Source organism: Idiotropiscis lumnitzeri, chromosome 6 (genome assembly GCF_059441095.1).
Source record: "Idiotropiscis lumnitzeri isolate Australia: NSW breed Sydney's pygmy pipehorse chromosome 6, RoL_Ilum_1.0, whole genome shotgun sequence".
In the NCBI taxonomy this organism is placed as follows: Eukaryota; Metazoa; Chordata; class Actinopteri; order Syngnathiformes; family Syngnathidae; genus Idiotropiscis; species Idiotropiscis lumnitzeri.
Genome location: NC_142396.1, coordinates 6,133,032 through 6,160,432, shown reverse-complemented (window position 1 = coordinate 6,160,432; position 27,401 = coordinate 6,133,032). Strand labels below are relative to the sequence as shown.

Genomic DNA, 27,401 nt, shown 5'->3' with positions numbered 1-27,401 from the left:
CCTGTTTATAGTCGGAGGAGATCCATCAGCCAAGTGTCTCACTGTATTTTAATACGTTTGCGGGTGCATACATGCCCAAGCAGTCATGTCACAATGGCAGTAAAGCACGGCAACTACCTGCAGCCGCCCCCCCCCGCACACAATAACGCCGTGGCTTCGGGTAAATGAACAAATAAAATATCTGTGAAGGACTACAAGCTGTTCATTAATCTTTCCCTTCCTCTGTATCACACACCTCCCTCGTTTCCTCCATCCTCCTCCTCTTCCTGTAAATGAGTGATTTATCAGCCTTAATTGCCACTCGGCAGTAGTTCGCGTGGTCACGTGACCGCCAAACGACAGCGTGTGATAAATACGGGCAGAAAATTAAAAGCGAGGAGGGCTGCACTGCCGGCGTCACATCTGGAGGGAACGCGTGCGTTGAACGAGAGAAATCGGATTAATCGAAAGAGAAGTAGAGATTATGATGTCATTTTTTGAATCGTAATGGCGAGTGGATCAAATTGTTTGAACAGCACCTAAAATCACGATCTTATTTGATACACCATACAGCACTTAAACATCACGAGAGAGCTACTGTGTGCAACAAATCTTTATTAGAATGATTGTCAAAAGTGTGATAGACGTATGCACTATAACTACTCGGGCTCCCTCTAGTGGTAAACCGAAGAATCACCATTTACAGTTCAGTTGTGTTTAACATTTTTCACTACAATAAATTCAATCTTTGAGAATTGTTTTAAAACTTTTTTTAAGCAATTTTGTCATTCTAATTTTAAGTGCAACAAATTCTTATTCAAGACGTTTTTTAATTTTCCTAAAATATTACAGTGGCTGAACATTTCGGTTGTATTTCAATTTTCATGACAGTACATCTGCATTTAATCTTTTGAAGCTCTTTAATCTTGCGGTGGTTTAACCTTTTTATTTATTTATTTTTTTAACCCAGTACAGTGCATTTGTTGAGCACAAGTCAATTTTAGTTTACTTTTAAGGACTATACAACACATTTGCATGTACTGAATCTCTTCGAAGTGTTTCTTGTCAACCATTTTTCAATATCTAAGCACAGTGTTAATGCTCAAACTTCGCATAATGTTACAGTAGTTTAAAATATAATATGCTTTTTAATAATAAAACCTCAGCATCATTTTTGAGGAGATACTGCATTTTTTTTTACATGGTATTCGGGGTAAAGATTTCAAGAAACACCGATCTAATGTATCTGCATTTACAAAGTTGAAACAGCTTAATTGTTTGTTTTTATAGACCTTACTCGGCTCCGCAAAAGGATCAAAATGTTCGACCTACTCGTAGATCTCAGTATGATTCAAAGGCATTTTGCACCAGCGCACCCCAAAAATCTCATTGTTTACTGTATTGGCTCTCATTAGAGTGTGACCTAATGCATCGGTCGGCGAGCATAGGTTACCGCTAAATAAAAGAGCGTGTGTACAAGCAGGTCGCAGCCGAGTGATTCCAGCCCTTGTGCGCCCCTTCTTCTTTATTTATTTGTCTGTATTAGCTCGCTACTTTCCCCCCGCCACTTAAAATTAATGTCATCCGGCGGAAAATAGAGTCTGAAAGCTAAAATTCAGCACTTTCCCAGCAGTCCTGTTATTTATCAAGCTAACAAGGAGGAGATGCATCCCGTTTCGGCCGAGGCTCGGGAAATATGTGCCATTAAAGCTCGTTGACGGTGCTTCCAAGTCGGGGGGTGTCGGGGACGGACGGGCACTGCAAGATGGTTAAGACGAGACGTGAGAGGAAACGCGCACGTTGCGTCCACCCAAAGGCGTCGCCGTGATACATAATCTGCATGTGTGTGTTTGAGAAGTGCTGCTGCTGACGGCTATAAAAATAGGATCCTTTAGGGCCAACACAAGACACAGTTTGGCGCCTTGAATAAATCATGTTGCCAGAGTGATCTTAGCGCTCATTTTCTGCTGCGGAAACAAGTCCTTGGGACTGTTAGCGTTGTCTCGTGTTAACATCTCCGCAGCATGGCGCCGATGGAATTCAATTAGACGCCGAGGTGGTAAAAGTACTCACACGATACCAAAATGGCGTTGTTTTTTTGTTGTTTTTTTTACATACACGCCTCGCGTAATTAGCTAATGATAACAACTGAACTTTTTATTTTCAATTTGAATCTCTCTTTTTTACATCATGTCATCATTTGCTGAGGTTGAAAAAGATAAGCGGCTTATTTTGACAATGAAGTACGGATATCCATTTTCAGATGGGCTAGCTTGGGGGCAGCTAACTTCACGACAAGCAGAAGGTGGGCTGCTAGTGAGCAAAAGAGGCTTCACGTTATTTATTGCCACTAACAGTTGAAGTTTACTTCAAAATTAAGAACACAAAACAAAGAGAATTAACCAAACCCGCCAAGTTGGCTAGCTTATTGCTAACGCACGATACAAAACAACATAGAGGGACGAACAAAACTAGCATTGATCTTGCAATATTTATAAACCTTTTAAGAACTGATGCTTGAACGCAAGCAGTAGCAACACATACAAACATATATTCTTTATCCTCTGCTAAAATGACTAAAATTATTACAGTGGCCTACTTCTGTGTTTCATTCACAATGGCCATTGAATTGTCATGATGCACCAACCGTTTAATTCTTTACATTCCATTCAATTATGCTATTATTGTATATTTTTGAGAGCATTTTTGTCTCATTTAAAACACACTCAAAAATGTTTGTTGCTGTTTTCCGGGACACTGGAACAGATTAATTGCATTTCCATTCATTTCAATGGAGAGAGATGATTTGAGAAGCTTACGAAGCATTTTTACGGAAGAAATTCAAATCCTTAAAAATGAAAGAAAGACTTAAATTGAGCAATGGGAGCTGCAGCGGTGACGCAAGGGGAACAAAGTGTGCGTTTGCCGTGTGAGCAGGAGGAGGAGAAGGGGGACGCTGCGGGCGGGAGGAAGGCTGCAGGCGCAAGGCTGCAAGCCATACGTGAAGAAAACATGAGATCACACCGCTTTCCTCACTCGATCACGCTGCGAGCACGCTGTCGCAACCCGAGGACAACAGTGGCTCCGAGGCACGCACACATACAGGGTGGTAACATCTTTACAACTAATTACATTTGAATAAAACAACACAATCGGGGCAAACAAGTGAAAACCTCAGAGAGATGATTGTATATTAACATAAGTTGAAAAGAGGAGCTGATGTTTAGAGGTGTGGCTCCAGGGCGCAGCTTTGCGATTTAGCAGAAAGCAAAAAAAGAAGAAAAGAAAAAAAAAACACTTAAAAAAAAATGATTAAAATCTATAGACACAATTACTCTGTGTTTGCCGTGTGTATCTTTAAAACTGCTGATGGTTAAATAAATGCCTTGTTTCATGTCGAACACTAACAAGCACTCAAGTCACAACAGGCTTAATGAGTAACTTCCGGATATTAGAACAGAAGCGCTCATTTTACGAGACACTCGTGCCCACCGGCACGTTGTGATCATTACTTTTGATAATTCAACAATGTTTTTATTGTCAATATTTCTTGACATGAGGCTGTCACGTTCTGCACTGAAAAAATGTGGTAAGATGACGTAATTTTCGAGAAGGGAAAGTTGGGGGGAAAAAAAGTGTGTTTTTTTTCGGTGTATTGGTATTTTCCCACGGTCACATGACATTCTATTCTTGTGCTATGATTTTTTTAATTCCATCTCACGTTCGCGTTGGCATGACGTTCTCATGTTGGGATTATATAGTGTTCTAATGATGCGCTGTTCTCATGTTTAAATGGCTTAAAATTTTGTTCTAATGACATGATTTCATGTTCTAATGATGTGGCTAACTCATGTATCAGGAATGCTCATGTGGAATGCTCTCGTGTTCTCACCACACAACTGTCATGAGCGCTTAAAAAAAAAAAAAAAAGGAAAAGAGTTGTCGGAGGTGTGGCATTGCTTCGAATCCTCCTTTAACGTGCCCCATCTGTGACCTCGCCGCTCGCGTCAGAGCCAAAGTGCTGAAGCAGGCAGGTGTCCTCACACGCTGTGTCCTGCGCTCCGGCAGATTATTCCGTCCCTCGCTGCTTCACTGGCCCCTGCCCTGACCGCGCTGTCGCATTGAAAACGTGAAGACGTGTTCGTACGCGCTGAATGATGATGTAGGCTGTCTGCTGCACACTAATTATAGCCGCTTGTTTCTCAAAATAACACAATAGCCTCTTTCACAGCTGGTCAAAGAGAGCTTTTTTTTTTTTCCCCCACTGTGCGGCACTTCTGCGACCAATACGGAATGTGGGGGATCGAAGTGGACAATTTTGTCGGAAAGGCGCAGGTGAATGAAAACTGGCTCCTCTGATGTGACATTTTTCTGGAAATTTGTTTGTCCACATATGCTCGTTTAAGTATTTCACGGTCAGTCCCTTCCCAAACTACGAATCAGTCTCAAAACTGCTTGAGAGTAAATCTAGCAACTGTCTGAGAAGTGATGTATAATTCTACCTCTTGACTCAGAGGGAGCATCGCATCATTGTCACCTCAAGATTTGAAAGATGACTTTTTTCCCCCCCAAAAAAGTGAAATTACAGGTTAATTGTTGATACATTCAAAGATGAGTTTTGCTTAAAATCGCTAGCTGTCATGCTTCAGTGCAGAGGGAACTGGCTAGCCATGAAGGCAAGTTTGTGTGAAGATACATTTCCGTTTTTTTTTTTTTACACTGCTTAGTCAGTCCATTGTTTTATTCATTGCATCACTTATGGCTCTAAGCCAGGGGTGGGCAAACTTTTTGATTGGCGGGCCACAATGGGTTCTAAAATGTGACAGAGGGGCCGGACCAGGAGCAGATGGATGGAGTGTTTTGGTAACCTCACCGCATCGGAGAAAAAAAACAAAACAAAATAAAACATTAAGAAGGTTTAATCATTTAATTTTTTTCAAGTTGGGCGGGCCGGATTAAAACGTCTAACGGGCCGCATGTGGCCCCTGGGCCGTAGTTTGCCCACGCCTGCTCTAGGACCTTCGAAAAACAGTTTAGGAAGATGATGTAACCACAGCCATTAGCTTTTGCTACAGTATGTATCGGCTTGGCACAAGTAGAAGGGCGCTGTCTTCTTAATTGTCAATGACGTAGGACATGTATCACGACTACTGGTCGTGAAGGACCCCAGACGACCAACGACCAATCCTTTGAGTATGTCACGCTACACGGGCTACAATCAAAATCAGCTACGAGACATTACGTGTTGCCTGAGCTACATCCATAAAGTCCGACATCGACATCAACTTGCCGTGTTTGGTAACTCAAGTAAGATGGCATTTTGTTTTGTTTTTTACATTTTCTAAAAGCTATTTATTTTGTAGGTATGGGAATTTATTAACAAAAAAATCAAGTCTATGCCATCAGATTTTGGTTTGGGAGCGAGGCAGAGTCCACCAAGAACTGGTCGCCAGTTAATCACACATCTTCATTGTGTTACCCGCCCGTGTCTTCAGGCATCAAAACATTTTAAGAATGACGGAGCATTTCGTGTTCATGTGGAAAAGAAAAGCGCAAAGTATTCTTCCTGCTGCCCTGTAAACTTAGCTCATGCTGATCCTGTAATTTCCTCCGTCCAGCCTCTTAGCTGCACCGTAAAACCTGATGTGTCCACTGTGTGCGTTTGAGTGTGTTTGTGTGTGCGCGCATTGGGGGTTAGAGTCAGAGTTGTATTACAGTGCTGCTGATGAGTCGCACGGCTGCGAGGCTGATACCTCCGCAGCATCCAGAACATTGACCAGGCCTTTAAATAAAGCCTTCGATCTTACAGCATCACGGAAGGTCACCGTCTGCCTCTGGTTACTCTACCGGACTGCGTGTCCACCTCTTCCTCACCAATATGTGTCCACATTCCGATCAGACTGACCCGAGTACCCCCCCCGCGAGCATCGTTCTTCTTCTCCGCCGCGATAGAACAATATTAACTGTGTCCGGCGGACTCATTCCATTCAAATAGCAGAACATGTCGGGTCATAATGTTCCTGTACAGATTTGAAAAACGTAAGCAGATGGTAAAAGCAAAAAGTGAAAATAAATCTGGGCGCTTCACTTTTATTCGGATCAGATTTAATGGGTTATTCCTTAGCCTGTGTTGGTGAGAGATCAATTACGATTATTACGATACAATTATTTTGGCTTAATTGTGTCCCACACATACCGACAAGCAACTAAATGTGAGCATTTTTTGCTTTCTCGTGATCAAAGTCAGCAACGGACAGATTCTCGGACGTGTCTGAAAGATTATCCTGAACTATGTCGGCTGTGTTAGGAATGACAGTCAGGGCCAACAATCGTAAATGTTGAACCTGTTTAATATCGGTCATGGCAAATCTTTGACTGTGACAAACGCATACGAACAATCGGCAAAAATTGGAGCATTTTCGATCTCTTGGGTGTCTCTGAATGATTATGCCGAGCATGTATCCAGTGGTGTGATGAGTTACGAATGATATTTCCTTCCTGATCTGCTCATAAAACGGTCCGTCTGACAATCGTCAATGTGAAACCTGTTCGATATTTCCAATGGTAAATCCTAAAATCTTTTACCTGCAGTATATCCCGACAACTGCGCCAATTTTTTACTCCCTTCCAATCAAAGTCAGCAAAGCATGATTCTTGGATGGCTCTGAAAGTTTATCCTCTAGTGCACAGGTGTCAAACTCAAGGCCCGGGGGCCTGATCAGGCCCGCGGTCTCATTTTATGTGGCCCGCGAAGGGCAAATCATGTGCGTCAACTTCCTGTTTTTAGCACATTTTTTTTCACTTTTAACAACATTGAGATATGAGATATTGCCATTAATTTGTCACCAATCCTCCACTTTTAAAATAAATTGAAAAATTGTTGAACAAACAATTACTGACTGGCTTCTGATTTCAAAATTGGCTTTCCATCAATTTGTTGAATTTGTGATCTTACATTTTTACAGGTTCACAGTCATACCAGAACTACAATGTGGCCCGTCCAAAGAAAATGAGTCTACAACCTCTTGGACTTCTTCTTTGTATTTCTGGCCCGTCTGGATGCCAAGGGACACCATGCTACCCCTCACAGGTCAATCTGGGTACTACAACAGACATGATTATCAGTGTGGGTGTGTGTGTTGTGTCGGTCATTTTGAACACACTAAACATTTATTGAAATTTTTGTCAAATTTGACAAATCATTCAAGATTTAAAAAAAAAAATCACTGCTTATGTTTGAGTATCTCATCCCCTGCCGTGCCTGTCAGATATGAACTATAAATAAAGTCAAAAATTACATGCGCAGCGTCTGGCTCCTCGGAGGGAGCAAAGCGGGGTGAAGGAGGTTCACAGGGTCAGCGCATGAAGTGAAAGGTTTTCGGCCTCATCCCCCATGAGCGCGCCATGTGTCAGAACCCCGCCTGTCAATCAAGCGCTTCTTGTCAGGGTGCGAAGAGAGAGAGGAAAGGGGTGTGGTCGCCAACGGAGCTAAATATCAAGTGTGAAATGCATCTAATCATAAAAGGCTCCTCGGGGAGCCGGCTGTCAAAAAATCTGCATGGAAATAAAACCGCTACACGCAGGCGCTTTGTCAACAAAAAGAACTCATCCCACAGTTCAGCATTTTTATACAGATTTATTTCACTAAATTGTCTTGTTTGAATTCTTTCTGAACATTTTTTGGCTCACGGAAGGAGAAGGCATGCTTTCACAATTGACAAGACAATAGAAATTGTGATTTGGGGTTTAAAATGTCCCTCAAAAAAAATAAATTGCATTGTCGTATAAGATATACAATAAAGCCGCCATATTGACTGGAGTGTACTTCAAAATATTTGTTTTCAAAATGCAGGTTACCTCTAAGTGAGGGTGACGGGACGTTGAAGTCCAAATTCTCTATCACAGATGGAGGAATTTTCTCGATGTCCTGCAATGTAGAAGAGATTGGAGATTAGTTTCAAATGCAAAAAAAAAAGACACCAAATGATTTTGCAATGAAGCCACCAGTCAGATTTTGGTTCTAAATTTCGAAAAATGTGTATTTAATTTGATTGAATTGTAAATAATTGCTTTGGTAGATATTTGTTTTGTTTCTGAAATGTGCCATTGTGAATTAAAAAAAAAAACGAACAACAACAAAAAAAAAAACAATACATTGCACAGTGAAACATGAACTGAAAAATATAATAATTTATGTCGATTGAAGATTAGCATTAAAGGACAAGCATCATCAAAACAGCGCAGAAAAACTTCAGCCACAAATATTCTTCTCAAAATATAATACTTGGCCAAACTTCCTGAGGGAGAAACGAGAAAGCAGATTACCGCCTCTCGCAGTCCAACTGCGACTAACAATGACAAGCATTCACGTTCCGATAATCCCACTCGGGCCAAACGGACTCTGACCCGTTCGGTTGCTTCCAGTCGCTGAGGTGCCGCATAAGGAAGTGAGACGATGTTCAATATGTGACTGGATTGAACCCGGAAAGATTTTGGAAATTGGTACCAAAAGAAATGCAAATTAATCATTTTGAGGGGTAACTTGAAAATATTTTCTGGTTTATTTTGACCATGATGGAAGTAATTGCACAAACCTATTCGGACATTTGACAATATACTGTTTGCCTAATATCGCGATCGCCTGCGTCATTTTTTTAATTACCATCCCATTATAATATATATATATTTTTTTTAAAACAAGATCGCTAAAAGTGTTGATTTTTTTTCTGTCCATTTGTGCACATTCTACAACCTCCAGCCCAACGTACGGTAATCTGAAAAGTTGAATTAAATGAAAATGACTTGGGCAATTTGCACGCTTTAGGCTAACGGTATGTAAAACCAACAAGAAAAAGTACAAACAAAAACAACGAGCAGCATTGGGGGGGGGATTAACAGACATTTAAAATAACATCAAGAGATTAAAAGATTAAAATGTTGCTTGTTGCCGTGCATTGCAAGTAGTAATTTAAGACGTAAGAGTTGAATCAAGCAGGACATTCCAACAATGACTGCAAAGTGGGAAGTATAATATTTTAGATGGGGATTTTTCATGATATAATTGCTGCAAAAATATATTTTTCAGGAAGCATATTCACCATCGTTGTGGACTGTGTTGCTCAGAAAGTTTTTTTTTTAAATCACTTTTATGTGAATTATTATTACATATATATTACATGTATATTACCTTTTACACTAAAAAGACGATATTTGGTCCCAGTAAACAGACTAAAATTTGGCAGTTAAACATCCAATAAAATTCACACTGAATTTGACGCTAAATATTTTACTCTCAATTTTTACTCTGTATGCTGAGACCAAATGTAAACGTTTTAGAGCAAAATTTACTGTGTAGTTCCTTGAGGCGATGTCTCTTATACTGAAAATAAAGCCGAAGACGAACATTTTGCATGATTTTCGATTCAATTCCCATGAGACCTTTGTTGCATTGAAACATTTGCCTTTCTTCCACACATGTGCACCTGCTCTGCACGGGTGGATTTCTTCCAAAGAAATTGCAACACACACACACACACACACACACACCGGGATTGATAGGTAGGGCGCAGGGCCCACGTGCTACATGGCAGCAGCGTGTGGGGTCAAGGCCTTTCCCAGGTGCAAATGAAAGCGAGAGAGAGGGAGGGAGTGTTTGGACGCCGGCACAACATGACGGGCGGGTCACCTTGCCTTGCTTTCGAGATCAATGTCTGTTTGACTGGCAGAGAGACACACACAAAGCGGGTGAATCACCTCCCTCTCTCTCTCGCGCTTCATTGAGATGCAGCTACAAACGCGCAAGACACTGACTGGCTGGCCTCCAGCGTCACCAGCACACGCATTTGCGTGACGCACCACCTCCTCCTTTGCTTCATGTTCACCGCATGCGGTCCCAAAACACACAGTGGACTCTGCGGCCTGCAAATCAACGCACCGTTGAAAGCGTCAACGGAGACATCACGCGTCATTAAATCCTAATTAGCGGAATATTGCCCTTTGAGATACACGCAGAGAATGTACAAGGAAAAAATTGTATTAGAGAAAACAGTCATTATAAATTAATATATCATACGGGGGGGACAAAAACATCAGCATACTCTGGGCACATTTTGTGTGTCTCATTTGAAATACAAGAAACCACCACGCCTGAGAAAAACAACCAATTTGAGCCAGAAGGCAAGAATCGCGGGCACACTCACCATGAGCTGACCCGCACATTATTATGTACACTAAATGTTATCCGTTTGAAGTTCTATTGACACCTCGTAAGGTCGCACCACCTGCCGCTGATTGGTTGTTTTTCTTTGGCACGGTGGTTTCATGTAAATCCATTTAGATGGGGCCCTGAGACGGCAGATTTTCTTTTCCACAAATATATTTAACAGCCAAGCAGGCCACGTTCTAGAACCTCCAATTGGTTATGAGGCCCAAAATAAGAATCAAATCAAAAGAGTCTGCCTTTACAAAGATAATAATGCTCAATTTTCGACTGAGGTGAATTTCAAGAGGTTACGATATTGCGGTTGTAGTTCGCAGTGGTGTACAATAATACGGAACCATGCTCAGTGTTGTTTCAGCAGGCTAAGCTCTCGATATGATGCAGTGCAGCTGCACACCACGGCAAACATAATAAACAAAACAAAAATTAAGGCTCACGGTATATCTCGATGAAAACGACGCCGGATCGTTATGATTGGAAAGACTTATTTGCCACCGGTCTTATATTGGAACGTACTCTCAAAAGTGAGTTTTTTTATTCAGCTTTTGTATCGGATCTTGCAGGTGAGCTTCATGTTGTGGTTCCTGATTGTTGGATTGGATTCAGACCATCACAAGGCCTCTGCTCACACACACACACACATACACGTCTCCCCACAGATGACAGGACAAGTTGAATTATTAGTGTTTCAAATAAATGGCACAAAACTCAAGGCGAGATAGTCCACCGGTGCAGGTGCGTGTGACGGACGTGTGGCGCCGCCACATGAATGCAAGCCATTTAAATCACTTTAAATGTAAATGTTTATTGTGCCGAGTGATGCAGATGCAGATCAGGGGCAGGAGATTGGAATGTACCGAGCGCATGCTTTTCTTTCCAAGAACATGAACAAAATGTCGTGTCGCAAATTGAGAAGAAGAGTATGATTTGCTCCGGTAATGCAAAACTCTTTTCCACTATGGATGATAACAACAACAGGCTGGCTTCTCTCCATCTTTGACATTTATTACGCAATCCTTTTTTGGGCTGACAAAACCAAAGTACAGAACAAGCTCTATATTGCCAAGATAAAATGACTCCTTCCCATGGATTTAATGTACTTAGCACCCACTCGTCCTACGCCGCACAAGGTCAAATAAAAGACACAGACGGGTGGTCAGCGAGCACTCCGGCAAATGGACGGCGAACGGCGGCGCTCATCCTTTTGTGCTGTTAATTTCGAGGCATTAAAGTGAGCTACGCCGCCATGATTCACGTGTCAATACTGATACATATCAAAGCGATTTCCCATAGTTGACCTGAAAAGTGCGCCAGCCCAATATGGTGACAGGAGACAACTACATTATCTTTAATAACGTAATCACAAACTGGACTGCAAAGTGAGCAACGAGTCAATACGTGGCGAGGGGGAGAATAGAATGACTTTTCATAGTGAGGGGATTCATAACTCGGCCTATGTATGTGCGATGCCAGGTGTCTTGGCGTGTTTCACTTCCCGTGCCCGCTTGCTGCTTCTACAGCACAGGAAGTGAAATATCAGCCAGAACACACACACACACACAAAGACACACAGTGTACACCCACACTTCCCTTACGTCATAATCATCAAAGTTGCTTTTTCGCAGACAATGGATGCATTGCAGCAGTATTGGAATGTCCAGTTCTGTGTTGCAACACCAACGTGATTAAATAGAACACTATATTGAACTAATCAGATAGGAGGGCCATAAATTAGTGGACACACACACACACACACACACACTCTAAAAGGCTTCTCCGGGACAGCACTCCAATCGTTTATCATGAGGAAAGAACAGGAAGGTGGCCAGCGAATCGACACGCAAAATCATCATCCAGGTTGTACAAAAGCATCACCTCACTCCAGACCACAGAAGCTGCTGGTAATTGTGTGTGTGTGTGTGTTAAATACAGTACACAGTGAGATGTGCATTGAAACATTTCCACCACGGAGAAAAGTTCCATGAGAAACACACACATTTGAAAAAAAAAACAATAACACCCCTTTGCTTGCTGCCCCCACCCCCAACACACACAAACACACACGCATTCATACATGTACGCACACTACACACAAACACTGCACATACATGGTGACCTTATACAACTGCTTTGTTCTTAAAAGCCATGTTAGTCTAGAGGAAGCCAGTCAGTCGCTGCAGGTCTGTACGACTTTGAACGCCTCATGGTTTTTTTTTTCGTCTGTAGTCAAATGAATCAGAGAGGATTTGCACATTAAAAAAACTTATAAATAATCTTTGAAGAGGTAAAACCGCATTGTTATTATTATTATTATTAGCATTACAGTAGTGACATATAAAATGTTGATATTATTTTTAAATTTAGGAACTTAATATATTTTCATTCATTAAGCATGATTCAATGTCACCATTATTTTTAATCAAACACGGAATCGATGTTGAATTACGTTTTTTTGGAGGGTCGTTTTCCTGGTTTTGTACACACTGCGAATCCAACAAGTGGACGGACGCCTGTCAAGTTAAAAAGTGCAAGTTTACACAAAAATAAATCATTGACTAACTCCGTGCCACGCAATGTTCGCGTGGCCTTAGCTCGGACTCGATATAAAAAAAAAACAGTTTGGGAGTTTTGCTTCGTGTGTGTGTGTGTGTGTGAGTGTGTGTGTTGTGGGTGTGTGGGAGTGTTATAATCTGGACCATTTCGCTGTGCGCAACAGGTGAAGGACACCACTTTCAGAATTGTGAAAAAAACAACATTTTCCTCCAAACAATACGCACATTCTAGATAAATAAATGATAACACACGATGAACAAAAAATAAATCAAATAATTATTTAATTTTCACCGTGCGTAAAATGCGCATTGTCCTCGCTTCCACTTCGATGGGGCATTTACTTTCACTCGTCACTCGTTTAATTAAAATAACTGTTTTTGTTCCATGTTGAAGCAAAAAGCAAAACAAAAGTCAACAACATAAGCGCAGTGATGTCGACAAACAGGCGGAGAGTCTCACACACCGCGCGTAATAGAAGAAATTAAATAAAACATCGTCAGGAGAAAAATATTGGGTTTTTTTCCATTCAATCTCTGAATGGTGTATTTATTCAAGTCCATTTTAAAAATGTGTTGTGGCTACTTCACTGAGACAACAAATAGCACAACACAATGACTGATGCATGATGCTAAACACTCGGAGAACATAACGCATTTTCCCGTTTGTTTAGCGAATAAGAACCAAATAGTTCTGCGGAAAGTTCATCAAAAGTACAAGACACTAACACTTAAGAGCTCATTTTTGCAACAATTTGGCCCACTTGTTGATGCGTTGAGCTGCTGTATACTTCGTTTATGTGTAATTAGTCAAAGAAATAAACTAAAAAAGTGTCTGTCGGCGAATCCCGAATTCAACAGTTGGTTTATTTCAGTGCCATCCCGACCTGAGTGGGCTCCAAATAGGACGCGAAAAAGTGTGTCAGGGTCCAGGTGACGCGTGGATCTTGTCCAGATTCCATAAAGGGCGGTGAAGCTGAGCAATGCAGTAAAACATACACAAATAATAATGTAAAAAAAAAAAAAAAGAAAAGGCAGAAAGGAAACATGACCAGCATGCATGGCTTCACAGTCGTTTAGTATTTTTTCCTTTTACAGAAATTATCCAAAATTGTGCAGTTTTAATTTTTTTTTTCAGAGGGGAAAACGGGGTATGGGTGTCTCCGAAAATGACAAAATAAAGTATTATAAACACACACATAAAGCAGGAAAATGAATGTGGACGTTGCTTGCCAAAAGTGAGAAGATGATAAGCGATGATCAATCATTTCAACACAAAACACGACAAGCTTGATAATCGAAGCAAAGCCAAACTCCAAAGTCCACTAACTCATCCTTAGAGTCAATCAATTCAGATCCACATTCTCACCCAGAAATGTAAACACATTTGTCCTCAATAGACATTTTTAGGTGGGCAATTTTACGCACAAACTATAGTTAACTGCGTTTGTTAAAAAAGGAGAAAACTTTTTGTTTGTTTGACGCCGAGACTCACATGAAAAACTCCGGGGACGAGGGGTTGTGGTCGCTGCCGGAGCCTCCGTTTTCTCTGAAGCCGGTGGTGATGAGCTTCTCGTACTTCTCCTTGTAGGCGTCCCTCTCCCTGGCCAGCCGGGAGATCTCCTGCTTCAGATGGTCCACCTGCTGGATGAGCTGCGTCTTCTCGCCCTCCAGGACGTGCCGCTGCTGCACCCGCTTGTAGCGGCACGACTGCGCATAGCCGCGGTTCTTTAGCGTCCTCCTCTTCTGCTTGAGGCGGATCACCTCCTCCTTGCTGACCCCGCGGAGCTGCCGGTTGAGCTCCCGCACCGACATGGTCACAAGCTGCTCGTCCGAGAAGCGCTCGTCCAGGCGCAGGTGCGGGTGGTGGTGGTGGTGATGGTGGTTGCCCCCTGCGCCGCCGCCACCGCCGCCGCCGCCGCCGCCGCCTCCGCTGGACTGGGACCCGGAGGACGGGTGGTGTGCCCCCGCGTGGTGGTGGTGATGGTGGTGATGATGGTGGGGCGCGCCGGTTTGCGCCGCGGCTGCAGCGATGACCGCCGACACCACGGCGGCCGCGGAGCCCATCTCTTCCCCGGCCATGGCGCCCGCCGGTGCCGCCCCCCCGGCGAACTGCTGCCCCCTGGCATAGCCGTCGAAGCTCTGGAGCGGGTGGCTGCTGCTGATCAGCGCCTCTACGGCGTCCTCCGGGCTGAAGCCCAGAGCCTCGGGGTTAAGCTGCTGTTGGTAGCCGGTCATCCAGTAGAAATCCTCCAAGTGCGCCTTCTGCTCGCTCCCTGATCCCGGACTGGGCGCCGAGAAGCTTGGAGAGGGGGGAACCGAGCTGCAGGGCGTGCTCATCGGGGTGGAAGACAGGGATCCCCCGGCGACCAGGCGGCTGCACTGGCTGATGCTGCGATCGGGCTCCAGCGGCTCCTTTTTCACTTCAAACTTCATCAGATCGAAGTCATTAACATATTCCATGGCCAGGGGACTGGTGGGCAGGTCGGAGTTGCTCATTGCCAGCTCTGATGCCATCCTCTTGCTGTTGACAGTCCTCCAAAGGGGGTGAGGAGCACCTGTCAAAGTGGGCTGTTGAGACACGCACTGAGCCAGCTTGATTTCTTTATTTATTTGAAGCGGAGGAAATTAAAAAAAAAGAAGAAGAGAAGTACAGTGGGGCTGCGCACTAATTGCGCAGCGCCGCTTTGCTTCAGGAGAGAAGTTTGGGTGTTTTTTTTTATGTGTTCCCCTTCGGTGTGACGCAGTGGAACAGCAGCGGTGTTCCCTGCCTCTCCCCCGGCGTGCGTGAGTCTGAGCGCCGCTCTGCCTCTTTCTGCCATTTAACACTTCATGGCTCCTTTTAGGATTAGCGCGCCAGTTTGAGGAGGCTCACGTATGTGTCCCGGGCAAATAGTTGCCTGGCGCTGCCGCTGGAAGAGGAGGAGGAGCAGGAGCAGGAGCAGGAGGGGAGATGAAGAACGAGGCTGGAAGGGTGGAGAAAAAAGGAAAACTCCACCCAGGGATTGATGGATTTTTTTTTTTTGTCTTTATCCAGAGTTAAAAAGCGTTGCTCATTTTAGAAAAGCGACGTGACGTCACAAAGCTGAATTTGAGCGAGACTGCCAATGAGGTGCAGGAGATCATTAGCATAATACAAGGTAAACGTTTGTAAAAACACACAGAAGATAGTTTTTAACATTCAGAAATTTAAGTTTCATTTTTCTTCCTTGTGTAGGTTAAATACACAAACTATTAGTGCAATTCGTGGATTTATTTTTCTTCATCACAAAAATTAACAACAATTTAAAAGTAAAGCATTCACCACAAAGTGTTAATATGAAATCATAAAGCATTACATTGCTGCACTCAAAAGTGTGGCACTTAAATACGCGGAAATAATAATAATAACTGGAATAAAAAGACAGATTGCCAAACAAAAAGCAGAGCCAGAGGTGAACATGTGCGCCCCGGTCGAACTGCGTGACAGCTTTTAGAAACCCAATGTCGCCCCCTCTTGATACAAATAAGTAATTCATGAAGGTACTTGAAGTGTCTTTTGCCATGCATGTAAGAGATTGGTTAGGACAAAAAAATATTTAGAAACAACGAAAAGGATCTTCATTGGGAGAATATAGCTCCAAATACATACAGGAGATAATTTATTTAAAAAAAAAGAAAGAAAGAAAGATGCCAGCAAACATCATACGGCTCAAATTTATGCAATTGTAATTTTATTATTGTGGCTTGTGTTTGTGTTTATTGCACTTGCATGTACAGTATGATCAAATTGCTTATTAGTAATAGCTGATGTCGGTCCTACGGTATAATAAATCTGTTGCAGTGTCAACTAAAAGTGAACTGAAGGATTGTTGATGCACTTCTGAGGTTTGGGTTCAAATCTCAGCTCACGCATTCCTGTGTGAAGTTAGCAAATTCTCCCAGTACTTGGGTTTGTGTCCTCCATTTTCCTCACGCATCCCAAAATTAAGTGAGGTTCATTGAAAACTCGCAAGTGTGCGTTGGTGGGAGTGTGGTTGTTGTTCTACATCTGCTCTGTGATTGGCTGGCAACCAGTCCAAAGCAAAGCGTTAGAAAAAAGTTTGGATATTCTCTTTGAATTTGTAATTGGTCAAATCTACATCTCAGATTATGAACGTCATGTTGTCAGCAAACAGTTTTTGGCCTTTAGTGATTTTTTGGCAAACATGTGGCTAGAATGTTACATTAATCGGACAAGGCAAGCGCATGCATCATCGTGGTGGGAAAAAAAAACTGAAAAATGCCACCACTGGGAGCTAATCAGTATTTTAATCAAAACATTATTTAAACAATCTGGTTTACAGATAAAGTTCCACAGCTCCAAAATGTATTATTTGTACGCACAACAAAGAACCCGGATGATGCAGCATCAATTTTTACAGGTTGTAGAAGTGCTCTTTGATTGACAGTTGAAAGTTGAGCTGTTGTGTGAGTGGAAAGAGCGGTTTGATTTTTCGCTGTTTTGATGGCTCATTTTCTTGACTTGATTTTTTTTATTTCAGCCATTCACACCCTGCACTGGTTGCCAGCCAATCGCAGGGCACACATAGACGAACAACCATCCGCGCTCACACTCATACCTCGGGACAATTTAGAGGGTCAAATCAACCTGCCATGCATGTTTTGGGAATTTGGGAGGAAACCGGAATACCCGGAGAAAACCCACGCAGGCACGGGGAGAACGTGCAAACGCCACACGGGAAGGCCGTAGCCGGTATCGAACCCACGAGCTCTGCGCTGTGAGGCTATCGTGCCAACCAGTTTCCACCGTGCCGCCCCTCTCTCTGGCATGTTTATTTCCCCTTTACAGGAACTTTAAATTCCGCAAATATTTTAGCCATAAAGTGTAACTCGTCAAAACGCAAACTCCGCTCTGCTCTTGTGCTCCTAATATTCCGCATTTACCACCATGAAAAAAAACCCTCTTTGTTTAAAGCATGTTATGACGACGCGCATGCTTTGAAATCCCACAAACGCGGTGATCATCTCGCGTCGTCTCCCGCAGCACATCCCTCGCGAGAGGCGGCACATGAGAGCAAACAATAAGAAGGCCTATACACAGAGGGCCGGAGAGTAAATAAGAGCACTCTCTGTGGAACATGTCACACGGGGGGCGGGAGGGGATGCTTCAGAAAACTACAAAGCCGCCTGCAGATAATCCAACTCCCCGGTGTCCCCACACAAGTAAATATTCTCTTGGTCCCTGTGACTGTTCATGAGGATTTAACGTTAAACAGGGGAGGATAAACATCGTGTTTTATTCATTAGAGCGTACGACAGAGGGCCCTCGGACGCCTCGGAATAAATATTAAACAGATAAGGTGTCCCATCTGATGTCGGCGCGCAAATGCAGACTGGTAATAGAAACAACGGCACACATACTGTATTTTATGTGTTTATATTTACTCATTAGATCCTAATGGCACGATGTAGTGTCCTGCTCTTGTGTTTATTAACACGCCGTAAAGGTGAATGAGCCTTGTGAGTATGCAGAGCACAGTCAGTCCCCGTCAGCGCCGCTAAGCGAGCCATACGGTACGACCGACATTTTTATAAATGGACTCACACATTTTTACTTATTTACACTAGATCACCTTTGTACTGCTTACATCATAGATTGGTTTAGTCCTGGACTTGAGCCGATTTGATAGAGACACCTGGAAGGAATGCATTGCCGCATTTTGACCAATATAAATGGGAAGGTAGAAAATAGTCGATCGAAGATTTGATGTAACGGATAGATTGTGGAAGAAAGACTCAGTCGGCCCCTGTCAAACCGTGACGATAAAGAATATTCAGCACATATATTGTTTTCCAGTAACACTTAACTATCCATCCTTTTTCTGAGACGCTTATTTTCATGAGGGTGGCAGGCATGCTGGAGCCTATCCCAGCTGTTTTTGGGCCATAGGCGGGGTACACCCTCAACTGGTTGCCAGCCAATCACAATTTAGAGTCCAATCAACCTGCCATGCTTGTTTTTGGAATGTGGGATGAAACCGGAATACCCGGAGAAAACCCACGCAGGCTCAGGGAGAACATGCAAACTCCACACAGGAAGGTCTGTGGAGCCGGAATCGAACCCCGCACCTCTGAACTGTGCGGCGGATGTGTTAACCGGCCGACGCTTAACTATATCAATAATTTCATATGTTACATTGGATGAAAAAGCAAAGCATGGAGAGTCTCTGTCTACATTGGCAAGGGCAATCTGCTTCTTCTTTGACACCAACGCCATGTTGTTTGTGTTTCGTAGTGAATGTGAGCATTTGTGTCACCTCAAAACATTCTTTCCTGACAGGAACACCACAAGTCGTAGTTTTTCTGCAGCGGTGGGTTGAATATTTGTCAATCGCTTAGTGTGTGCACAACGAGAGGCCGGCTGTATCTTCAAACATGCATAATGCATTTAGAAACATTTTTTATATAGTTTAAGTTCACCTGGAATGGCTAGAGTGCATTTTAGGTTCATCTTGAAATATTCCAAACTTTTTGTGAGTAGCGCAATTTATCGCAAGTGATGCTGTGGACGAACGTGACAATATTTATGAGACACAATAGAAAGCATGAAATGTGTTTATTCACTACATTGTTGTCAGAGTTCGATGACGTGCGATCGATATTTGGCACGCGCATGATAACACATAAGATGAAGTATCACATCATTAAAAGTGCCGCAAAATGTCCTGGCTGATTTATTATTCCTGCGGACTCATCAAATCTGAATAAATGTCTTGAGCTGTTGACGTTTAAGATGGAATAGTAAGCAGAGGAAATGACGTGGCACCCAAAGTGTTCCTGACATTGAAGAGTTTCACAACTATTTTGGTGCACAACTTTGACCCCCGAAGTCTGCGTTTGTGTGTGTGTGTGTGTGTGTGTGTGCGCGTCCGCTAATTAGACTCTGCGTGACCTTCCAGTAGAACACTGATAATGATGACCCTGCTCCTGGACCTCCGTGTGATTTAGTAGTGCAGTGACGTCCCTAATTGTTACATCCATTAAAAGCGTCCTCGTAAGTGCCACATTTGCTGGACTCCTTACTTTTATTACGTTCAGTTTGCCTGCAGGCTGCCCCTCAAGGTGCACACTTTCCTCGGACGTGTGCCTCGTTTGCAAGACTTTCCCTCCGCAGCTGCATACTCACCAGCAGCTCTGTGAAAAGGAGGAAAAATAGCATTTATTTGAGAACGATGTGTCAAAGTAAACATGGTGATTTGCCAAGTGCCGCATGAAATATTGAACATTTTGTCAACCACTAAAAAAAAAAAATGGCGATTTTTAGGAGTGACTTTTTCTGCATCATGTGCATTTTTTGGGAGCCTCGCTCACACAAGTCCAAAAAAAAAAAAAAGGACACTTTTTATGTGACACAAACTAAACTGAAGGATTCCTGCACGACGTAGATTATGTCTTCTAATCGCTCGTTGCGCTCCGACTGGGAGGTTGGCTCCATATTAATTCTCAATCCCCCGCTTAATGCCGTATATTAAACTCTGGTGGCACTCCAAATGAGCGTTGGGGTAGGGAAGGGGGGGACACGCAGACAAGTGGGCTCAGCGGGCTCATCTGAGACACATTTAATTAGCAGCGCGCAGAATGAGCGAGGGTCTTAACTAACTGTGTCTTTTGTAATAGAATGAGAAAGTATGCGGGCGGCTGTTAGAATTACAAGTATGACGAACGTCGCCATGTTTTTCTTTGAGACTGTTTTACAGGGCAATTTAAAAAAAAAAAAAAAAAAACTGACACAGGCAAATAATAGCGTTACAATTACGAGAGCGAATACTGAAGATTTTTAACTCACCCACTTCATTTTCTTTTTACCATTTCAGTATTATGATATTTTTTTTCCCCCCATTTACATTAGTAATTATCCCAGCGCAATTGCAACGTACAGTTAGCTAAGGAACTATGCCTACACTCCAGAAAATACACCTTTCCCATCAGATATTCTGCTGGATTGGCTGCTTTAGAGTGCCTCGATGTTGGATGCGAGTGCACGGATCTCGTGGAGAGAAAGGTGGAGGAGCAAAGAGAGAGGATTTTATGAGTTAAAAAAAAAAAAAAAAATCCAGACATGGTACACAGTGTTTGGATGGGGCGTCATGCACGTGTGGCTGCTTTCGAGTGCCTCGTTATTGCGACATCAAGCCAGTCTTTCAGCGGATTAATTTGTGTGGCTCAAACATATAGTTAAGTGCAAGTATAAGAAAGATGCGAGCTGACGTGGCATCCATTTTTCAATTCATAATAGTGGCATTTGATTGAGAGTTGACGTTGACTGGGATGTAATTTCAGTGTGATCAGAGGACACGTCCACCGCGTTTGAGAGCAGAGACAACGGCTTGATTTTTCGCAATTTTGAAGAACTTGTCGATTGTTTTTGACACTCTTCTCTGTGGTGTGTTAAATTTACTTTGCAGGGATTTTCATTTATGGTGACACGATATAGAAGAGTTGAAAAACACTCAAAAGTAATGTTTAAAAAAAAGTGTCTGTACAGTGAACAAAGATGGCAGTAACGGTTTGGCCCTAGAATGAATAAATGCATTTTTACATGAATCGCTATGCAAAACATTTTCTTCAACTTTCTTCAGTCAAACGCTAATATATGGAGTATATAATAAGGTACACTATCTGATATAAAGGACAATGCTATTGGCTTGAGACTCATGATGTGGACCAGCACACACACACACACACACACGCACGCACACCCCCACGTACACACACCGTCTGGCAGAGTGCCTGTCGCAAAGGAGGTTTCAACCCGATAATTGGCCACATCGTGCAGACTTGCATGTGTCAAACTCTCGTCTTCACATCTGCTTATTGTCTCCCACAGCAGGTGGCCATCTCCAACATCTCAACTGAGTCATCTGCTCAGGGCCCCGGCGCGATGCCACTGAATTTGAAAACAAGCCCACATGATTCCGTTTTAAATATGCTGGAGTGTGTTTTGGTTGAAACCACAACATGATTAAACAATGTCTGAAAATGTCATGTCGTGCATTTTCTTTTTTTTTTTTTTGTGTGTGTGCTTGACAATACAAGTTAGTGAAAACAAACACGCACAAGCGAAGATCAATTAAGAGTGAGGGAGCAGAGCTAATCTTTGTCTGGCTTCATTATCGGCCTCATTAACAAGCCCCAACATGCATCACACGGCATGTCGACACCAGCAATGCAGCCAATATAAGACGCAGGACAGGAAGCCCGACAGCTAGGCAGGGTTTGTGATGAAATAACCGCAAGGTGCAATTCCCTGATGTGACTGACAAAATCTGTATTTTATGTGTAGGATTACAAATTTTGGTGTGACGATTAATATTTGGGAATTGCGATTACAATAGAATGTGATCGCGATTACAATTTAAATTCAAGCAAGTCACTGGTGAGCTATTTTTAGAACAGCCACGCAGGTCATCCTTGGGGTGCTTTGAGGTTACCTGGGGTCTGTGAGTACTATTCTGGTGACCCCGACATACGCAAAAAAAGCTTTGCAAATTAGCGTCAACCATCTGCCGAGGATACATGCTTCAAATTAGGGGTCATTTAGGCCGACTCCAAAGACACGTGTCCAAAATGGTCACGTTTGTGTGTCCGCTCAATTTTGTGTTGATGGTTGAAACTGGGTTTGTGGTCGCAAGTGCACTTTTAACCGTTTATTGAATAGGACAAAGATTCAAACACAAGGAGTTGGTAAAATGCTGAAACGCAGACGAATCCAACTCCACCTTATGACATCGCTCACTAGGCTACGCCCCTTAAAGACACTACCAACACATACTACAAAACGTGCAGTAATTACTTTTTAACAAAAGTTAATTTCTTTACATTTTATTATTTTTACTCATTACAGTGCTCCCCCCCCCCCCCCCCCCCCCCACCAAGTGTCGCCTGGAACAGATGAATGGCATTTCAAATCGTTCTAAAGGGGAAAATCAATTTGACATCGTGCACATGTCGGCTAGATTGAATTAATTGCAATTGATTGAAAAATGAACCTCGAAAGTCAAGTTAGTGCTGTACATACTCTACACCGGGGGTCTTCAATCCTGTTCCCCGAGGTCCGCTGTCCTGCCCTTCTTCCATTCCTCCCTGTTGCAACACATCTGATTCAAATGATCAGATAATCAACGAGGTCCTCAGGAGATGGATTACGATCCTGATCATTTGAATCCGATGCGTTGCAGAAAAGGGAGAAATGGAAAACACTGCAGGACAGCGAGGACCGTGAGGAACAGGATTCGAGGAACACACCCCGGCCGTGCACCATCGTGAGATCCCCAAACTACAAAGAATAACAACAGCAATTCTTGGGCCCTCATACATTTGAAGAAGATGAATATGGTCCTCTCACTCCAGCCCTAGCTCAAAAGACTTTTTACAAGCGCTCACAATGAAACCGCCATTGCAAGACATATTTTTCCCTCCCCTCCACGTGATAATCCTTTGATTCTGTCGCCGTTCTGCGGGTGGAGAAGGATCACTAAAGCCACATCCTCCCTAGTTATTCTCCACTTTGTCAGGGAGCACGCCTCACAGCACCATCCTTCTCCACCAGATTAACGTCCGCAGACGAGCGCGTTTCCACCGCTGTGACGTCGGCATGCCGGGGCGCGGGCGGATGGAGGGATGATGAACAGGCTTCACGTGACGGCCGTGCGCTTTGATTATGGCAAAATATTGAGCGTGGAAATGAGATGTTTATCAAATGTGATGCGGAGGGGTAGGCAGGGAGGAGGGCGGGGATAAACGCTAATCCGGCTGTTAAACGGAGGGTTTGACACGTCGGGTCTGACTGGAGAACCCGGTGGGACGTCCTCTTCCACGCACACTCTTTGATGAAGCTGCCACACAATTAAAACCGCTCCGAGTTGTACATTTACATACGCAAAAAGGCGCATCCGGAGGGAGACTCCAGAGATGGGACCCATAACCCGAGTGGAAAAAATCCGGAGAGGAGAGCAACGTTTCTTGCAGCAAAAAAAAAAAAAGAAAAATGCACAAACAGTCTTAGTAAGAGTTAGTCACGCTTCTTTGCACACTCACAGTATATGTGGATGCTTACACAAGGAGCAGAGACACCCTTCCTGTTGCTTATCCGCTTCCTGAGCCTCAATTTGTATTGAAATCCCTCACAGGCAATTATCCACATGCGAATGGTGTACTTACTCCCAGCTTATTTAAGTTTCTTTCTCAGTAAGCCGCACCGTTTCCATCTTAAAAGTCTAATTACTATTTCAGAGTTTATTCCAATGAGGAAAATTGCGGGCACTCAAAACTTTACAGAGAGCCGAAAGGTCCCTTCGGACCTCTTGTCGGCCGTACAATTTGAAAGACGGATTGATCTTTCCTTGGCACAAAGTTGGGAAAAGCCTTCCAGCGGAGAGAAATGTGGGTACGAGCCGCATCCGTGTGGTCAGGAAGACATTTTGTTGAGTAAAGTGCTGGCAGGCGAGCAGACGCTACCCCGCTCAACCCCCGCCTCTCAGGTTGTCAGGAGTGTCATATATCAAGGGGATATCTGTGGGCGAGGGAGATCGCAGCCCAATTACAGCCTGATAACTAATCAATAGGCCGCTTATTCCTACAGCAGGAAGTAAAAGAATGGGCCCCTGGGACACATAGTTCAGATTACTCTCGTCTCAACACAGGGCGGCCGCTAATGATGAGGCAGAGGGAGAACAAGTTCGAGGAGGCCGAGTGGTGAAGTGCGGCCGTGAAGCAAAATGCGTTTGGGGACTGAGCAGTGCCTCAAAAAGTCAAAGTCACCACCGCTAAAAATGTTTGGAATTGTCCAGATTAAAAGTTTCAGTCACTTGAAATACAAAATAAGACACTCAAGATTGCCTATACTGAAATAAACGAGCAACGCGACTGATTCTGGCTCACGCCAACCTCTTAAAGCGGGTGTGGGCAAACCTCGGAGTGAGGGCCACATGTGGCCCGTTAAACGTTTTAATCCGGCCTGCTAAACTTGAAAAACATGAAATCTAAATATTGGGTTTTTTCAAAACCATATATATTGTTGTCATGCTTTTGTTCACGTTCATTTAATTTTTTTTTTTTTTCTCCGATGAGTTGAGGTGACCAAAACACTCCATCCATCTGCTCCTGGTCCGGCCCCTCTGTCAAATTTTAGAACCCATTGTGGCCCACCAATCAATAAATTTGCCTACCCCTGTTAAAGGCACACTTTTGAGGTTCCAATGTATCATAACGGACAGGATTGTTTGGCATATATAGACCGTTTCAGAAGGTCAAATCAGAGTCCATTATCTGATCCGCTTCTCCTCACGAGGGTTGAGGGTGTGCTGGAGCCTATCTCGGCTGTCTTTGGTCAGTAGGTGGGGTATACCCTGGACTTGTTGCCATCCAATCGCAGGGCACACATCAGCGAACAACCATCAGTCGGGACGGGGTCCTAAATCCTCTTCCTCAAGGGCCTGTCAAGCCTGTCCTGATCTAGAGTGTAGTCAACCTACCATGCATGTTTTTTGGGACGTGGAAGGAAACTGGAATACCCGAAGAAAACCCATGCAGGCACCAGGAAAACACGCAAACTACTCACTGGAAGGCCGGAGCTGGAATCGAATCCCGCAGGCGGACGTGGTGCTCATCAGTCGTCTACTGTGCCGCTGGGCTTATCAAAAACACAAATTTAACAGAAGTCAAAGAACAACAAGGATTAAAGCACCCCAAAAAAATTGGAAAAAGACTGCAGACAAATACAACAAAACATTTCACGGACAAAGTAACAGACGACAATTGACAATGAACCGACGAGGATTGAAAGCAAACAGGGAACTAAATACAAACAAATTGCCGAGACTACGAGGGACACTCGGACATGGGTTGGGTTGGAGGGATCTGATTGGGTAACACTAGGGTTTAGCTAAACGAGCACAGTTGGACCCGATAAGATAATCGAACACACAAAGGAACACAAGGAAAAAACTGAAACAAAATACTAGACCAAAAGCAACCAAGACATATCATGACAAAGAGGATCTCAAAGGTGAAGTCTTTTTCTAATCCATGACACCCCGCATAGCTCGTCCCAATCCTGCTTTGGGTCCTGGTCCTGGTCTCCAAACCAAACCGCCTCTTGATGCTTGAAGCGCCCGCGTTCCACGGAACACAGCAACTATTCGTTCTCATTTCTTTTGACAGCTCATTCATTTTGGTCTCTCCTCTGTCATTGTCGCCGCTCATGAAGAAATATGACGGCAGCCTCTTAGCATGTCCCGAACACCCTCTGCCCTTCATTGACAGGATGTCCCGACACCTTCCACCCCTGCGCCTTTCTTGTGGCACCTTGCCTCTACTAACATTGTCTAAATCGCCCACAATTTCAAGTTCAGATTGTCTTTTCACAACAATCACCCTTCTGCTTGAGAGTTGCACCCCCGCCCCGCCGCCGTTATGTTGAAGCAGTATTTCACAGCAGAGGTAAAGTGTGACTTCTTTACAAGGCAGTTAAAGAGGACTGGAACTGCACGGGCCTGTTTTCTTTTTCTGGATCGCCGTCTAATCAGTAGAATGGTGTTTTTGGCTGTCGGGCAGAAGGCAGCAGTGAAAGACGAAAAGCCTAAACCATCACCATTAAGACTGATCAGGTTTCTCTCAATCTGTCTGTTTATCCTCCTTTCACCCAGATCAGAACAAAGCTACTTTGCAGCCTCTTAAAGCCAACATGTTTATCCAAGACAATACAGACAGACTGTGAAGCAGTCCTCAATGAATTTGGTGATTAAATGCAGGCAAGTAGTCTTGAATGCAATGAAGCAAGAGGGAGGGGGGGAAGGGGGGGGTTTTGCGAGTCACCCTCACAACTTCATCTGCAAATCAGCTGCATTTGCCGCATGAACGTTGGCCAGATGCAAAGTTTTCCCACTCGAAGAACAATGCCTTGCTCCGTCTAAATCGATTGGTAATACGTCTCATCCCATTGATGCCATCTCTAATCCATTCTGGGCTCCTTTGCAAGATGGAGAGGCAAGGCTTGGGGGAAGAGGGAGGAATCATAAATGCGGGATGAGCGGTCGTGTATTCTGAAGAATTTGTGTTGTGCTTCCACTCCCTCTACTGCGATGGGGATGTGTCGTTAAGCTCTTTAGTCCGCGTGGCTAATGAAATAGGGTTGGTTAGATTACACAGGGCTAAACTACTGTGCGTGGTGAGCCTTGGAGAAACCGCTGTCGCTCCGCCAAAGTGAAGGGCTGGAAAAATGGAGAGGAGGGAAGAGGCTTTGACGAGTGGAAGAGGGCAAGGAGAGGACTCACGGAGAAGGCGAATATTCCGTAGTTTGAATTTCACGTCTATGAAAATGCGGGCCAGGTCCTCTTTGTTGCAATGACCCGGAACTAGTTAGCGTCCACGGTGGATGAATTCTACTTTTAATTTTTAGGGGTGGCTAACCAATGGTAATAAGCAGGAATAGATGCCGCATACATGGCTTCAAATAACCATAAAAGTAGCAGAAGGTTTTCAGCTCATCGTAAAATCACGAGCAGGAACGGTGGGGGGTATTAATTAGATTAGCTCATTCACGCTTCTCTGATGACTCTGACTTCTGTGGGATGCAATTGGATCAGTTCATGCGAGTGAAAAATGAACACGGT

General features: G+C 43.7%; 1 protein-coding gene across 4 annotated transcripts in view; it reads right to left on the bottom strand.

The window, feature by feature from the left end:
• Window positions 1–16,536, bottom strand: part of LOC148334831 (transcription factor Maf-like) — a 48,543-nt gene extending 32,007 nt beyond the window's left edge. The window contains exons 1-3 of one of the 4 annotated variants that reach the window (XR_015844059.1): window positions 14,243–16,535; window positions 7,837–7,906; window positions 7,002–7,082 (exon numbers count right to left, since the gene is read on the bottom strand). Coding sequence is in view for 3 of the 4 variants with exons in the window: in XM_088298337.1 (XP_088154463.1) it covers window positions 13,558–13,723; window positions 14,243–15,264 (1,188 nt within the window). In the remaining variant the exon portion in view is untranslated. Of the gene's footprint in view, window positions 1–7,001; window positions 7,083–7,836; window positions 7,907–13,132; window positions 13,724–14,242 lie in introns of those variants that run through there. The other 3 variants (XM_088298339.1, XM_088298337.1, XM_088298338.1) reach the window with 3 other exon arrangements.
• Between the last annotated feature and the right edge of the window lie 10,865 nt (window positions 16,537–27,401).